This window comes from Giraffa tippelskirchi, chromosome 7 (genome assembly GCF_054371585.1).
Source record: "Giraffa tippelskirchi isolate mGirTip1 chromosome 7, T2T-mGirTip1v1.2.pri, whole genome shotgun sequence".
Classification (NCBI taxonomy): Eukaryota; Metazoa; Chordata; class Mammalia; order Artiodactyla; family Giraffidae; genus Giraffa; species Giraffa tippelskirchi.
Genome location: NC_137281.1, coordinates 110739395 through 110757436, shown reverse-complemented (window position 1 = coordinate 110757436; position 18042 = coordinate 110739395). Strand labels below are relative to the sequence as shown.

The 18042-nt window shown below is 36.9% G+C and overlaps 1 protein-coding gene and 1 long non-coding RNA gene across 5 annotated transcripts in view; one reads left to right on the top strand and one right to left on the bottom strand.

The window, feature by feature from the left end:
* Nucleotides 1–18042, bottom strand: part of LOC145512873 (uncharacterized) — a 606383-nt gene that overhangs the window by 177628 nt on the left and 410713 nt on the right. Inside the window, exon 7 of one of the 4 annotated variants that reach the window (XR_014058882.1) lies at nt 8714–8956. The exons of 2 other annotated variants lie outside the window; for them this stretch is intronic. Coding sequence is in view for 1 of the 2 variants with exons in the window: in XM_081507587.1 (XP_081363713.1) it covers nt 8949–8956 (8 nt within the window). In the remaining variant the exon portion in view is untranslated. Of the gene's footprint in view, nt 1–8713; nt 8957–18042 lie in introns of those variants that run through there. One more of the 4 variants, XM_081507587.1, reaches the window with a different exon arrangement.
* Nucleotides 1–18042, top strand: part of LOC145512874 (uncharacterized) — a 60210-nt gene that overhangs the window by 38511 nt on the left and 3657 nt on the right. The window contains exons 2-3 of the long non-coding RNA XR_014058884.1: nt 8783–8912; nt 13612–13689. This is a non-coding gene — a long non-coding RNA (uncharacterized LOC145512874). The remainder of the gene's footprint in view (nt 1–8782; nt 8913–13611; nt 13690–18042) is intronic.

Sequence of the window (18042 nt, the reverse complement as noted above, 5' to 3'; positions counted from 1 at the left end):
TGGCATAGACATCATGTCAAAGAACCTGTGATGTTTCAATTTCTTTTCATATATATATATATATAAATGTCATGTATATTATGTATATTATGTTCCCTGCCTTTAATGTATTTTGTTCTATCTTGTATATGACTAACTTCAAATCCCTAGAGTTAGTTCAAGATAATCTTTTTTTCAAAGGCTTCCTGACCCTCAAGTCTTCTTTGGATATTCCTCAAAACCCCTTCCTACAGCACATCAGGCCTGGTTCTCAAATAGCCCTTGCCACACAGCACTGCAATCCTCTATCTCTTTGCTTGTCTGCCTCATCAGTAGACTGAAAAAGGAAAACTCCTTGGAGGCAGTACTTGGCATTTTAACCTACTAGAAGAGTGTGGGTTTGCCTTAGATGTTTGCTGAATGAGATCAACTTCAGTTTGCATCCCTGCTCTCTCACTTATCAGTACAATCATCTTGGGAAAATTACTTAATCTGGACAATGTCTCTGAGTCTTGTTGATTATAATTCTTTCTCAAGTGATCATATTTTGAGGGGATTAAATGATATGAAGCCTCTAAAACTCCAAGCACTGTCCTGGCCTCTGGTGGATGGTTTACAAATGTTAGTTCTAGCAGTTTAATCATCACTCCCAATGGTGTAAGCCAACTGCAGTGCCCAAAGAAGAGATCATAAAAAGTGTAAGCTATTACAGAAAGAGGCTGTATTCTTATAAAGGACCCCTCCCATGTGGGAGAAAGGTCTGGAAATTTTTTAAAAATCATGGCTATACAAATAACCACATATAAGATATTAGATGAAGTACAACCAGATCAAATTAGACATGATATAACATCACATGACTGCTTGAAAAGATTCCTCCAAGTCATCTCAATAGGAAGTTTGTTTCCTTCCAGAAACACTTATTCCTTCACTAAATAAGCATCTTCTCTGTGTGAAGTCCTATGGAAGATGTGCTAAATGATACAGAAGTAAACAGGACATGGGCATTGGTTTAGTAGGACGAATACAGGAAAGTTGGTCAAAGAACTTTGGTCTGACTCCTGGCTTTATAATATACTAGCTATGTGATCCTGGGCAAATCTCTCAATTTTTTTGAAATTCAATTTCACCAGTTATAAAATGGAGATGATCTTAATAAATGCCTTCCTTAATTTGAATAATAAGTGAGATAATGTAAGAGAGAATCTAATTAAAACAAAGTGTTACAGAAATATAGCAATTATTATTTATGCTCTACTCTTACATTTAGTTGAGTAAGGAAGACAGGACATACCACAAAATTCAGACAACACAGGCCACTGGGTGAGGGAGTTCAGAGAAGCAGACGCATACCAGTGCCCTTTCTCAAATTTGACTGCTCATTTGAGTGAAGGCACTTGGTTTTTTGCATCCTCCCCCTGTGTTTTTCTTTGTTCTGTTTCCCTTCCCTCTTTCCTGCCTCACTTTCATGTTTTTCCCTTTGCTCTTATTGTACTGCTGGGGAAGCAAACAAACCTCCAAGCCATGTGGTCTTTCTACCCAAGTCCACTTCTCCAAGCTTCCGGATCACAAATCCTTCTGGATCTGACTTCTGAAGTCAGCCACCACAAGGTATTGCCTGCAATTGTGGCCAGAAGATAAAGTGTGGGGCTTCACACTGACAGAGATTCTTGGTTACGGAAATCTAAGCCTGTCTGTGTCTGTGACTAGCTTTTTACTCCGTTACATTTAACTCCCCTAACACACCTGGGAAAAGTATGAACCAGAAACAATCAGGGAAGACATCCTTAACTCAGCCTTCTGTGAATGTCTTGGGTTTGTGGATATAATAAATATAATTTTTAAAGCCTGGAGTGCTTGATTAATGAAACGGAGTTTCTTTCTTCCATATCTCATTTACAATCTAATTTACGATGTTCCATTTTTTGCTTAATATTTTATTAAGAGATAATATTTTATTATAAAGGATTGTTTTTTTTTCCAATTAGTAAGTACTTATAATAGATTCTCTGCATTCTTTAAGGTAGCTTTGGGTCCCGGGGCCATACTAATTTTCCCATGGTAATGTAGCTCTGATACTACAATGAAAGTAAGTGGGAATGGAGGGTTTGATTTACATTAAATTTTTCATCAGCATAGTTATTTCAGAAATCAAGGTAACCCTGCATTTAAATTTAATAGAACCACATAAATACATTAACTGTAAGTTTACGTCCCATTTGTATTTATAAATAGGAAGCCAAATGCCTCAATAGAGAGACGCTACCTCACTTTATCATCTTAACCCATTTCAGTTTGTGGCATGGACACAGTCTAAGAGAGAAGTCCTACATGATCTGTGTAGTTCTACCGGCCCTAGCAGGTATTGTGGATGCTGTCATGAAGAGTAAGAAAAAGTTCAAAAAGGCTTGCCCAGCTATAGCCAGAGAAGTTCTGCTTTTATTTTATTTATTTAAACATAATAATTTAACAAGCCATTTGAAATAACAGTTACGTTGTGATAAAGAACAGACTAACCTAAATTAACCCTGTAACTCCTATCAGGGAATTATTAAGAACTAAATATCTTGAAAGACTCTCTGTTTCAAAACACTTAGAAACACAGAATAAAATATAACAAAGACATTTAAAGGTTTGGCCACATCTACAACAAAGTAAGAGAAATCCTTAGGGACCAAAAACTAGTAAGGAATGGGAATCAAGTATAATAGACTGATACTGAAGTTGGGGCTGTCCTCTGGGCCTTTGTTCATCCCTGTGACTCAGTGTGATTTAAAGGCTGCAAATGAGGACATGAGACAAACCCCGGGGCTATGTAAGACACGAGTTGAAATTAGGACTCCTATATAGAATCAAGAGCTTTAAGGGGAGTTTAACTTCAGTGAAGGGGTGGGTAGAAAACACTACTCTGCTGGGAAGAGAAGAAGCCTGTTAATCTGGATGTAAACTCTTGTGAGGAAAGAAGTCTGTCTGGAGAATTCTGTGTTTACATGAATTTCTATACTATGAAGGTGACTAAGGAAGCCTCAGTCCCAAATTAACTTACAGTGATCATGGAAAAAGTGCCTGGCAGAAAGAAGAGCAAATTATTTCTGTAAAGAATCATCCTCGAAGTGAACTTTGCAAAATTCAAACAGGTATTACTGAAACAAATCGGAGTTGAGAAACCAAAATGACAAAACTTTGAGAAACAAATTCAAATGAGTAAGATTTGACAAAACTGCAAACAAAAGATGTAGGTTTCCATGGACTTCAGGAAGGAATTGCCAGAAAAAGAATATACAATTGGCATGTAAAGAAGTAAAAGAGGAAATTTAAAATATGCTCAAGGAACAATATATTAAGAAAAATTTTGAGATAAATCAAACAAAAATATGTCTATGAATAAAAAATTCACATAACTTTTAAAATTAAAAAGCAATAGATGGACTGAATAACAGAATGGGCAGAGTTAAAGGGAGACTTATAGTGAGACTTAGTGAACTGAAGAATAGCTCTAAGGAAACTGATTCTTAAATACTGTATACTGAAGCAATGACTATTTAAGGGGAAAGATGAAAGTGTAATAGAATACGGGCAGTTGAAAGAGAAAATATCTAATCAAAATTCCCAAAGGAAAGACCAGAGAAAAGTGGGAAGAATAATATCTGAAATATAACAAAAATTTTTCAGAAATGATAATAATCACAAATTCTCAGAGATAAGAACCACAACAAATATGAAACAGAAAAGAAATCTCTATCTGTAAATAAAATTATAGGATAAAGAAGATAAATAAAATCATAAAAAACAGTGTTTTAGAAAAGATTATCTCCAAAGAAAAAACAATTGCACTCACATCAGATTCCTTACAGCAATACAAAATTCAAATACAGTGAAGTTATATTCTCAAAATTCTGAGGAAAAATAACCATCTACACATATATACCCAGGAAAATGATCTTTCCAAAATGAAAATGAAACAAAAACATTTTTAGACAAACAAAGTTGGAGTTTACCAACAACAGATGTACACTCAAGGAATATCTAAAGGATGTATTTTAAGGAAAAGAAACATTGTTCTAGGAGGGAAATCTGTATCAGAAAAAGAATGATGAGCAAAGAGACTGCTTCCAGATCATAAACACTGTGATTCTGTGAAATTTGTCTGTACCGAAGCAGAAGAGACTATTCTGGGGTGAGAGAGAAGTGAGAAAGGAAAAACAAAATTTCTTCTCTCATAGGTTTAGCAGCAATATTTCACAATAGGAGGCTTGCCACATATCTTATCTATAGAATCCAATATACCAAAAATGAAGAGAAAGTGGGATTAACAACACTTCTCAGGTAACATCTACCTTCCTGTAGATGCTGCCATCTCATAATATACATAAATATTAATTGTGTACAATATTCTTAATATTTCCCCAGACATTTTTGTGTATTCTCATTCTTTTAAATTACGGTGCACACAAGGATATGTCATATCTCTATAGAACTCCTGCACGGGGGGGCTGCCTTCAGTATCATCAGAAATCGTGTGAAAGCAGCCTGCAGCAGTGCTGAAGGCTGGGGAGGAGTTGTTGAAAGAGCACTGCAGGACCTTGCACTGAAAGACAACACTGTTCACACCTCTTAAACAGCTTTACCTGAGTCAGCCAGTAATAAAATAAAATAGCTTCTTTAAAAGATGGAAATAAAAAGTTATCAATATAAACTCATCATTAAACTCATTATTATGATGTGACGTATCAACTCATGTTTGTACACTTTGTTTATCAAAAATTATACAACTATGGTTAAGAGTAAAGTTTCAGTCAATTACCATGCCCAGTTAGTCATGCATGGGATGTGTTGCTTCTTATTCTGGCCAGTCCTGAACAAATCCTGAAAGTGGGAGACAGGATTTTTTCAAATAAACTCAGACCCACCAGCCTCAGGGTTCTAACAGTAGCTTTATTATGAGTGGCTGGATATCCATATTACGAGTAGATATCCATATTACTGGATATCTATGAGTAGCTGGATAGGTGTGGAAGCACCTGCCTCAGTTCTTTCGACAGAGACTCAGCTCTACTCCCTATGACCAGCCCACTCCCATTTTCCTGCCTAGGTAGAGATATATGCTATTAGTATGACTGGGGAGGAGTCTGGGGCATTCATTGGGCTGCATTTACTAGTAGCGTCATCATTCCCTGTTTTGCTGTCTTCTCGCCACTGTAGCTGGTGAAGAAGTAGATTCTTCTTTATTCACACATTCCCAAGCACAATGGTCATTCCTTTAGTTTCTAATAATAAGCCAGGCCAGACACTGTTAAGATCCAAGATTTGGATTTAAGCTTTAGGGAGTAGCAAAGATCCCCTCAGATTTTAAACTCCAATCATATGCTCTGCATTGGGCTTATTAGATACTCATGCAAGTTAAAAGCAAAGAGGTCCTTGGTTTCCCATTTGCTAAACTGTTCCTATGCATTTCTCTCTTGAGAGATAGTAATAATTGCTAACATTAAGTGAGTGCTTATACTTGTTAGGGACAGTTTTTAAGTGTTTAATGTGTATTAATGAGACAATTATAATAATCCTATGCAGTAGTACCAAGACATTTTCCTTTTTACAGATGAGGAAATGAAGGAATAGGGATTACATAACTTGTTTAAAGTCATAGAGGTAGTTAACAGGGGCCAAGCATTTGAGTACAGGCAGTCTGCTCAGTCCCATTATACCTCTCTCTTCTAGTGGAATGAATAGGGCAGATGGAAGAATAGGATCCTGTGATTCTTGGAACATGACTATAAGTCCAGTAAATAGTGCCATTACACCACCCCAACAGTACCCAGGATAGGGCCCAAACAACCCAGGCAACTGAACGCTGCCTTTCCCAGAGCCCAGTGTTTGCTCATTGTGTGTCAATGGTTCTGCCTTTGATGTCCACTATCTCCCACAACCCACTTATTGGTGTTGTTCAGTCTCCAAGTCATAACCCACTTGTTATTCCATTAGTAAAAACAATTTGGGAGCACTGTAGCTGCCTTTGTGAAATCTTCTTAGAAGCATTCACTTTGTTCTCATCACCTCTCCTGTCTCCTACTTTGTTCCTTGGGTTCTTCAGCCTTGAATCACTTTGTCTGGTCTTTCATTTCTAGTTCTGGGTTTCCCCTAGAAGTGAATGTTGAACTTTGGTTTCTGGCTTGCCCTGGACCCTTTCTAGGACTGCAGCGGACCCTCGTCATCTGACTCATCCTCTCCAGGCTATTTTGGGTGAAGACTCAGAGCTCACTGTGAATTCTGAACTCTGGGTTCTCACATGGACCTTGAAAGATAGGTTGATAGGTAACATGTCCATACAGAAAAGGCACACCAGATCTCCAAAGAACTGCAACCTATTAGGCTGGAACTCCACTGGACTCTGGCCAATATAACTTGGTACCTCCTCCCACACTTCAGGCCACAGGATGACACTATCCCTCCCATGGATCAATCACCTAGAATTGTGATTCCCCTACCTCTTATGACTCACAGATTCATTCCCTCTGTCCCTTTGCCTCACTCTCATATTGGATCTCCTTCAATTCTGTGACTGGCCTAAACCCAGCACTCTTAGCTGGTCTCCTGATGGCTCAGCTCAGAGTCATCCCTGTAGATACAGAAATTCCCCAGGACTTGGTCTCATCACAATTTCCTTCTCTTACTTAACTATGCTGCTGAGAATCAACAAGTCTTATTCCTGAGCCTACCTGAGTTCAACCAATAGCTAGTCATGGCTCAATGAAAAACCACCTCAAGGTGTACTAAACCACATTGGGGAAATTCTTGGAATCTCAACAGCGATTGTTGTTCAGTCACTTGGTCATGTCCGACTCTTTGTGATCCCATGAACTGCAGCACGCCAGGCTTCCCTGTCCTTCACTATCTCCCAGAGCTTACTCAAACTCGTGTCCAATGTGTCAGTGATGCCATCCAACCATCTCATCCTCTGTTGTCCCCTTCTCCTGCCTTCAATATTTCCCAGCATCAGGGTCTTTTCCAATGAGTCAGCTCTTCGCATCAGGTGACCAAAGCATTGGAGCTTCAGTTTCAGCATCAGTCCTTCCAATGACTATTCAAGGTTGATTTCCTTTAGTATTGACTTGTTTGCTGTCCAAGGGACTCTCAAGAGTCTTCTCCAACACCACAGTGCAAAAAGAATCAGTTTCTTTGACTCTCAGCCTTCTTTATCTTCCAACTCTCAGATCCATACATGACTACTGGAAAAACCATAGCTTTGACTATACTTTGTTGGCAAAGTATAGTCAAACTTTGTTGGATCTTTTTTGGAAAAGTAATGTCTCTGCTTTTTAATATGCTGTCTAGGTTTATCATAGCTTTTCTTCCAAGGAGCAAGTGTCTTTTAATTTCATGCCTTCAATCACCATCTACCGTGATTTTGGAGCCAAAAAAATTAAAGTCTGTCATTGTTTTCATTGTTTCCCCATCTATTTGCCATGAAGTGATGAGACTGGTTGCCACAATCTTAGTTTTTTGAATGTTGAGTTTTAAGCCAGATTTTTCACTCTCCTCTTTCACCATCAAGAAGCTCTTTAGTTCCTCTTTGCTTTCCACCATAAGGGTGGTGTCATCTGGATATCTGAGGTTATTGATATTTCTCCTGGCAAACTTGATTCCAGCGTGTGCTTCATCCTGCCCAGTATTTATCATGATGTACTCTGTATATGTTAAATAAGCTGGGTGACAATATACAGACTTGACATACTCCTTTCCCAATTTTGAACCAGTCTGTTATTCCATGTCTGGTTCTAACTGTTACTTCTTGACCTGCATGCATATTTCGCAGGAGGCAGGTAAGGTGGTCTGGTATTCCCAACAGCAAGTTTTACGTTTCAGCTCTCAAAGACTGGGTACATGGCAGTTTCTTCCTTTTACACTGCTTAGTATAGTGTCAAGAATCATTTGACAAACAGACAAATGGCATTTTTGAAGGGTAGGTCTGTTGGTCTAGACTCTTGCAGCAAGTAGCTAGAAACAATCCACATGATCAGGCAGTCCTGGGGCAGGAAGAGTTTTGAAGGCTCCCAGGAATTCAGATAGTGAAACTGGCTTCTCTATTTCTTCCTGTTTGTCTTCATACTGGCTTTTGGCTTCATCTGTTTTTGCTGCCCGCAGGCTTTTTCCACTGACAAGAAGAGGGGATAATAGCCACTAATAAAGGCAGGTTCATGCCGTCCCAGCTTGGGAAGCACAGGAGAAAATGAAGATTTATCTCACTTAGTCTCTACTTGAAATCTATAAAAAATCCTGCCCTTTAGGGCATGAGGTCATTCCTAAGCCCCTCACCGTGATCAAAGGTTCTTGGTATTAAGATCAGCCAGGTGAGGGTCACATGTCTACCAACGACCAAGGAATAAATTGTATAATTAGCAGCTACTTCAGAACCTAGTAGACTGAGGAATCTAAAGGAACTGGGCCTCTAGGCACATATTTGCATTTGGACAGACTTGAGTGATACCTAACCTGTCATATTCTCATTTTCCTCTTTAAACTTTCAATTACTTTAAGCCAAAATGTCCAGACAGAGCTTTTCCTCTTTTGTTGTTTTAGCTGCTTGCTGTTGTCTATAGCTTTGTGCTTCTGCTAAGTAGAAATCCAGCTGTCTCAACTTACCCTTTTAGGAACTAATATTAGAGAAAGTATATATATATATTTTTCTTAAAAAACAATCATCAGTTGCCAAACATGCAGCTGTTTCTTTTGATGCTAATTTTTGTTTCTTCTTGATTTCTTTTTTCCTTTCATTCCCTTTTCTCCCTTACATGGACAAATTTCTTAGGATTTCACATGAACACTCTCTTACCAGGTTATTGGTGACTATGTGCAAATAAAGAAAGAACATACAAGGACCTGAAGCCTCAGCAATTCCTGGGGCAGAGAAAATCAGGATCCCAGGATAAGGACAGTAGGTAGGTTCCACAAAACCTCAAAGGCCTGGTCTCTCTTCATTGACCTAAACGAACATTCAGAACAAAAGGATTTTAAGTATAGCCCTTGAGTTTAGTCTAATTGGCCTAACCTTATCCTGGGCTGAACTAGGAAGCCAGCAAAATTTACCTTAGGTACCACAGAGGATTGAGTGCTTACAAGGTAGAATCACATCTGGTTTTGCATCACAGATCTTTCATATGATAAAGGCATTTTGTGTAACGAACCCTGCAGTTAATATAAGACAAGGTCACATCCCACCTCTGTTACTGATTGGCCATGAATTTAAACCTTGTTTCTGGCAACGTGGTCAGACATTCATTTATTCAACAAATACTTACTGAGTACCTAGTATGTGCCAGACTCCATTCTAGGTGCTAGAGAATTAGCAATAAATCAAAATCCCTGCCCTCCAGGAGTTCACTCTCTAGTAGGAAACAAGAAAATAAAATTGTTTAATCAATCAGCATGTTAGAGAATGATACAAAAGCACTGCGGTCAAAAATCAAGGATGGTGGATGAGAAGAGTAGACTGGATGAAAAGTTGCAATTTTACATAGAATAGATCAACTTAAGCTTCACTGAGAAGACAGATAAGAAAATACTTGAAGGATGGAGGGGAATAAGCCATATGGGTATATGAGAGAAAGGTACTGGGGCAGAAACCAAGATTTGGACACCTGGTATGTTTATTCTTACTGATGATGTGCAATTAGTCCTAGACCCTCTAAGCAGATAGAGCTGCGCAGTATGTGTCAATATCTATGACACAGAGATGTATATATCATGTATATGTGTGTGTATATATATATATATATATATATAAAGTCTTATAAATATTTCTCATTTTCTTTCTTTCATCTATCCATCTATTTATCTATATACCTGCCTTAAGAGCCATGACTTTATACTAGTATTTCAACCCAGAAACACGATACATTCTTGCCTTTTCCTTCCCCTGACTGTAATCCCTCCCCAACTGTGAGAAAGCTAACTTCCTTATCCTCAACATATTTGCTCATTTATGTAAGCTTGGAATACACAGAAGGATGAAAAGAACACCTAGTAATTTGAGTGTAATATTAATTTAATTTTTTTCTTAATCTAAAATTTACATATTTTTTTGTTGTGTAGTCACTAAGCCATGACCCCAGGGACTGTAGCCCACCAGGCTTCTCTGTCCATGGGACTTCCCAGGCAAGAATACTGGAGTAGGTTGCCATTTCCTTCTCCAGGTGATTTTCTCCACCCAGGGATTGAACCCATGTCTCTTGCCTTGGCAGGCAGATTATTTACCACTGAGCCACTAGGGAAGCCCAAATTTACATATACTCAAATGCATAAATCTAAACTACATAATTTGATGAGATTTGGCAAAAAAAAAAAAAAAATACAGCTGTGTAAACCAAACCCCTGTCAAGATATGAGACATTTCCATCACCCAATAAAGTTTCCCCTTATATCTTCTCAGTTACCAGAGGCAACCACTGTTCCAGGTTTGTTTGCTGTTTTTTTTTTTTTTTTTCGCCAGAATAGAATTACTTTGCCTACATGAATGGAGCCATTTATATCTCTTTTGGCTTCTTTTGTCCACCATTGTCTCAGATCCATTCATCCACGTTGTCGCATCATTCATTCATTTGTTCTACTTTATTGCTAAATAATATTCCATGGCATAAATATATGAATATACCACATTTTATTGCCCCTGTAGCATTTCTTTGCATTGGGCTGATTCTAGTTTGGAGATATTATAGATGAAGATTCTATTAACAGTCTTATACAAGACTCTGTGAATATATGCTTTTATTTCTTGGGTAAATACTAGAATAGAAGTGGAATTATTGGACCATAGGGTCACAGATATTTAAAGAAATTATCAGACCTTTAAAAAATAAGTGGTTGTGTCATCTTATACCCCACCAACAAGCACGATAGTCCCTTTAATCTTCACCATTTTAAAGGTAGATAATGCATACCCCACAGTGGACTTATTCATATTTTCTTATTGAATAATGATGTTATCACTTTTTCATGTGCTTGTTGACAATTCCTGGATTTTCTTTAGGTAAGCGTCTATTCAATTATTTATATTTTATCAGTTTGCTTGCCTTTTGATTGTAGAGCACATTTTATATTTAAGAGTACGTATATTTTAGAGTACGTTTTTATTTTTAAAAACATTCCCCTTTAATCTGTGGCTTATTTGCTAATTTCCTTAATGTTCTTTTATGACGAACAAATGTTTTCAGTTTTGATGTGGTCTAATTTATCTTTTCTGCTGTTGATATTTTATGGTAATTGTTTTCCTTGTCCTTTCTAAGAAATCTTTGACCAACCCCAGGTAAAGTTGATACTAGATAACAAAGATACACTCTTATAATTTCTTCTAAGATTTTATAATTTTAAATTTTATGTTTCTTCGCAAATGGATCTTTTAGTTGATATGGAGTAATGGTTAAGGTCCTCTTTTTGTCCTTATCCATCTGTCTTTCTATACCTAATGCTATATTGCCTTGCCTACTACAGTTTTATAAAAAAAAAAGTCTTGAGATCAGAGAGTACAAGTTCTTAAATTTTATTATTTCTTTTCTTCAGCTTATCAAGGTTGTTTGCATTTCTGTATAAAATTTAAGATTAGCTTCTAAATTCTTATAAGGAATTCTGATGATTCTGATTGGGATTGTGTTGTACCTGCAGCTCAATTTGAGGAGAAAGGTTATTTTTGCAATATTAAGTCTTCTAATTCATGAATATGGTATATTTCTTCATTTGTTTAGGTCTTCAATAATTTCTCTTAGTAATGGTCTACAGTCTTCAGAATATGAATGTTTCACATAAAAATTATTCCTAAATCTGTATTTTCGAAAGATATTATAAATGAATAATATTAATTTGTTGCTGGTATGTAGAAACACAATTGACATTGAATTCTTCTTCTATTTACAAATTCATTCATTTCTGTATTCATTATTTCTTTCATTCTATTACATTGGGTTTAATTTGCTCTTATTTTTCTAGCTCACTAAGTAGAAACTCAGATAATTAATTTTAAAACTTTCTAAAAATAGCATTTACAGTCACAGATGGCTCTCTAATCACTGTTCTAACTGTGCCTCACACATTTCACATGTTGTGTTTTATTATCTTTTAATTCAAAATATTCTCTAATTTCCATTGTAACTAAGCTTACTGGATCTGAAATTTTAGTGGTTTTTTCCCACCAAATTTTGGAAAATTTATGCCATTATTTCTTCAAATTTTTTTTCTGTACCATTTTGCTTTCTTTTGGGGTTTCCAATTATACATATGTTACACTGCTTGATATATTCTTATAGGTTAATGAAGTAAATTGCTTACATACTTCTCTTTCTTTTTTAAACTGGTTAACTTCTACTGATCCATCATCAAATTCACTCTTTTTCTGCCATCTGCAATATGCTTTAAAACTCATCTTGCTGAATTTTAATTATTGCATTTTCTTAAAGTTTTAATTACTCTGCCAGATTTTTCATGTTTATTCATTACAAATATAGCTTTCTTTATTTCCTTGAAATATACATACAATATCAGCTTTAAAGTTCTTATCTAACAATTTCAACATCTGAAGAATCTCTGGGTCATTTACACAGATTGCTTTTTTTCCTGAACTGGATTTGAATTCTCTGTCTCTTCGTCTGTCTAGTACTTTTCTTTTAAATTGAATACTGGACAGTGTGTAGCAAGTTGTAGAAACTTGGACTCCATTATCTCCCTATAAAGGGCATTGATTCAAACTCCAAACTGTCCTTCCTGTCATGGGAAGCACTGAGATTTCCTCTCAGTTCTTTTAGCCTTCGTATGCTCTTTCTGCAAGACCCCTGGAATATTCGTCTAACACAATTCAGTGATTACTCAAGAAGTCTAAGAGTTATGTTCATATTTTGGGGGTTGGACCCCTCTCCAGCCCCTGTTTTCTGGTATTTCTCCCACCTTTAATTTTCAAGTTATTCTGATAGCCCAAAACTCTGTCCTCTGACACCTCAATTCAGCAAGCCTATTACTTCGTCTAGTTCTGCCTCATGTGGATCAGGGAGTGCCCTCAGGCAAACAGTCACAAAAATGTACACATTACCATAAATAATTTCTATTTTCAAGGAATTACTTCCCTACAGCTTCTTTCTACATTGCTTGCTCTACAGTACTTTTAAATGTGTTTTAAAAATATTTTGTCCACAGTGTTAAATTCCTATTTGTTGGAGGGATAGTCCAACCAAGTTGTTCTACTATTATCGGAAGATATCATCTACAAATTCAACTTTGAACTTGTTAGTTTTGACATATTTAATAATAAGTATTTGTGTAAAAATATTGAGGAGGCAGTTAAATATGCAAGTGTGGAGTTCAGGATAGAGATCTGGGCTGGGGTTATAAATATGGCAGTCATTAGCATACAGATGCTACATAAGCCATAAGACTTGAAGCAATCACAAAAGGAGTGAGGATAGACAAGAAGTAATGTTAAGTACTGATACTTGGGCCTCTTCAAAGATAAGCAAACTTGGAGAAAAGCTGATAAAGAAGACTGAGATAGGGTAGCAAAAAAACAAAAGAAAAACCATGAGATTGTGGCACCTTGGAGTCTTAGTGTAAAAAGTTTTACTAGAAGGCATTATCAATTGTGTCAAATTCTGCTCATAGGGCAAGAAGAGAAATGAAATTGATGATAGGATCTAGCAATATGAAGGTCATTGACAACCTTGGTAAGAACAGATATAGGTGAGTACTGAGGGTAAAAGTCAGACTGGAATGAATTGAACAAACAGCTACCTACTTCAGAGAGTTATGAAGAGGATTTAAATGATAAATCATGAATATCTTAATATATAAAGGACTCATAAAATTAATAAGGAAATGGAGAGTTACTGTTTAACGGGTACAGAGTTTTAGCTGGGGATGATAAAAAAGTTCTGGAGCTAGACAGTACTGACAGTTGCGTAACAATATGAAAGCACTTAAAGCCACTGAATTATATACTTAAGAGTAGTTAAAATGGTAAATGTTATGTATATTTTATCACAATAAAAACTAATAAAGAAATGACAACTCACTATAAAAATGAGCAAAATAAGAGTATACAAAAAATACAAATGACTATTAAACACATGAAAAAAGTTCTAACTACTAATAAATTTAGCTAGTTGAATAAAGGCAAATTAAAATTACCAAGTGGCATTTTCATTTATCAGATTGGCCATGTTGAAAAACGCTGACAATATATTATGATAGTAAAGACAGGGAGGAACAGTATTTTCACTCATTGGTAAAATATAAATGGTACAACACTTTCAGGGAGTATTTTGGTGAAATCAAAATTAGAAATGCATCTACCATTTGATCTAGCAATTTCACATGCTTATGTACATATATTCATACATATATGCATGCTAATATATATTCATACATTTATACACTGACATATTTATGCAAACATTCTCTGCTGTATGACTTTCAGCAGCCATAGACTGGATACAGAACAATCTAACATACAATAGAATCCATGATTTCTGTGTAGCCCTTGAAAATGAGGGACAATCAACCCAACTGGCGAGATGGAGAACACCATGTAGAATATAATAGCGCACTGATTATGTAAAAGAGGGGGAAATACACATGAACATGTATTTATATAAATATATGTGTGTGTATATATATATCTCATAAGTACAAGCATACACACAAACAGGAATACACACAGTTCTAAAGTATCTCAGGAAGGATTTAGAATAAATTATTACAGCATTGCCTCTAGGTAGGGGACATAGAACACTGTGGGTCTGAAGTATAGGGAGACTTACTATTTACTCTATGTCTTTACTTTCAAACAGAGTGTGTTTTTTTTTAACATGAACCCATATTGTTCTTTCATAAAATATATTTAAAAACTTTTATTGAAGCAAAATATATCACAAGCATACAGCTTGATATATTTTTACACAGTGATGTAATTAGCATACAATGTTAGCAGCACCTCTGAAGCTGTTCTTGTGGCCCATTCTAATTATTACCCCCAAGAAATTATTGTTACAGTTTTTTAAGATTCTATTTAATGTTTGGTGCCAAGTTGAAGGAAAGGTATAAAGATTTCCCATATACTCCCTGCCCCCACACAGCACAGCCTCCTGCATTATCAACATTCCCCACCAGAGTGGTACATTTGGTATAACTGATGAAACTACCCTATCACATCATAGTCATCCAAAGTCCATAGTTTTTACATCTTCACACTATACTTCCATGAGTTTGGACATCTAATGATGTCTTCAAAATTTTGGCATTATACAAAGCACTGCCCTAAAACTCCTCAGTGCTCCATCTATTCACTCCTCTCCCTCCATCCTTACATTTTTAAATGCTATATTTGGACAGAAATATACACATATATATATTTATAAAAAATATAAATATATAATTTTCTGTCAATTTTAGAGTTAATCATTATCTCTATCATTTTCCAAAATTGGACAAAAGATTTATATGTTTAATTCTCTCCATCTTTTCCTTATCTCCCATAAGATACTATCTAGGAGTTAAATTCTATTGTGTTACTAACATTTTCAAAACATCAGCTATAGCTTACTTAGACATAATAGTGGCTTCACTGGTTTCCTGAGTCACTCCTGCTTCTCATGTCTCATGTCTTTCTCTTGGAGTTTATAGTAATGGTTGGTATTTTTTTTCAGTTTCCTAGCCTCCAATCTCGGAGAAGGCAATGGCGCCCCACTCCAGTACTCGTGCCTGGAAAATCCCATGGATAGAGGAGCCTGGTAGGCTACAGTCCATGGGGTCGCTAAGAGTCGGACACGACTGAGCGACTTCACTTTCACTTTTCCCTTTCATGCACTGGAGAGGGAAATGGCAACCCACTCCAGTATTCTTGCCTGGAGAATCCCGGGGACAGGGGAGCCTGGTGGGCTGCCGTCTATGGGGTCGCACAGAGTCGGACACGACTGGGGCGACTTAGCAGCAGCAGCAGCAGCAGCAGCCTCCAATCTTCCTTTCTCTACTGTGGGAATTTCCTACCTCACGTTCTAGGCCTTCTTCTACCTACCACTAGAGAATTGTAAAGTGATAGAGATTTGCTTTACCAGGCTGTCTTGAAAGAGGGGCCAGGCTTGTCAATCAGACACCTCCCCTCAAAGACAGCGGATATTTGTCTTAATGATGGGAGGTGACAGCAATGATAGCTGCATCTGGTCTCCAGAGGCAAAAGGAATAGTTTCAGTGGGAGCATCCACTCCATGTGTTTCTAAGATGCTGCCATGTTTCTGTGTTTGTAACTTGTGTCTAGAGTCCATTATACTGCTGCAGAGAATTTCCATTGTATGTCATAGTACAAAATAATACAGTTTATTTTTCCATTTTGCTGCTTAGGAACATTTGGGCTGTTAAGTTTTTTAATTTCAAAAAGAGCACTATTCCCAACAGTCATGAAAGGCATTTTCTGGTGCACATCTTCTATCCTGGACACTAAATATCCATACCCTATTCCAGAAAATGAAATCAGAATGTCTAGGGATGAGGTCATAAAACTGATCAAAATCATATTATTCATAGTAAGTAAGTTATCTGGCATTATTATCATCTTTATTACTTGAGTCCTAGGTTAATCAGCTGAAATCTAGCCCCAATATCATAAATGCTCTACTAGTATGGAAGAAATATGTATCCTATACTCATTTTAGCAATTCTACTAGCTTCTTCCTTTTGGGGGGATCTGAGAGGTTTCTGGTGTGATCCTCTGGACCAGATTTTTCTAGTGACCTTCCCTGGAGACAACCTAATGACTTCATTCACACCCAGAGGTTCACACAACATTGTGATTGTCTTTGCTCAGAATAAGAGGCAATTAGAAAGAACACAAATAATTGCTTAGTGCAAAGGAGAAGATTCCATTGAATCTGATAACTCATCTGGATAGCTTAAGAGAGGATTTTTTTTTTCTCTCTTTCTCTTTCTTCTCCCTTTTTATTCTCATAATGATGCCATCTATGGAGCTGCCTCCTACAGATCAGCCAGGCATTCCCTGAGAGCATTCTGAAAAATCTGATGCTTGGGGATCATTTGCATTTCTAATGGAAGAGGGGCAAGACATTCCTTGAGCTGAATCCTAGTACAAGTTGGGCTTGGGAAACCGCTTCAGGCAATCGTATTTTTTCAATTCTGTATTGGGAAAAACCTAAAATGTACTTAGCCAAACACTCGGAGCCCTGAGGCACTTGAAGCGAAATGTAATCCATATGTTTCTGATTCATTTCACTCACCTCAAAGGCTCTTCAGAGTCGAGTTTCACTGCTAAGAAGTCTTCAAACTATTCAACTTTTCTCTTTCTCCACAATAAGGAGGACTCATCATCTAAACCCATTTCCCCAAAGACAGTAACATTCAGGCTTAGTATTCAGAACTCCTATTTCTAGAGTCCTGCATGCTACTGAATATATCCTGCATCTTTAAAAATCTGTCCTTTTCTTTAAAAAGAAGTACCACAGCATCTTAATAAAATGTTATAAAAGAGGGAGGAAGGAAGATGCTAAGAAGTGATTTTGCTTTTGAGACCCAGAGGTTCTTAGGGTTAGAAGGGAGCTGTTTCTATAGTTTAACTAGGTTCAAGTTACTACTCATTTTATATGATGCAGATTCCACTTGATATTTTTTCTCTAATATGCAATGTCTTTCTTTTCTTTTTCCTTCCTTCGCTCTCTCCCTCTATCCTTTCTTCCCATGACACAAAAACTTGGCAATGATACATTCCAGGCAGAAAATATTTTGGTCCATTGTTAGAGCATGTCATAGATGATCTGATTTTACATTTTTTCCCTTTAAGTGGAAATGTAATCTTTGTATGAGTAAAGCCATGCACAGAGCAGAGTAGATCCTCAAAACATTCTGGCTCTACAGAGAATGACCAGAAATATCCTAGCAGACACAGTCAGGAAGACCCAGTATGGATCGTGAGTTTAAGCAGTAATCTGGCAAATATATTTAGAGGATCCAAACTCTGTGAGTGAGATTTCTGAGTGCTAATCCCAGGGCAGAAACTGCTTGCTTTCTGTCCCATTTTATATCATCTGC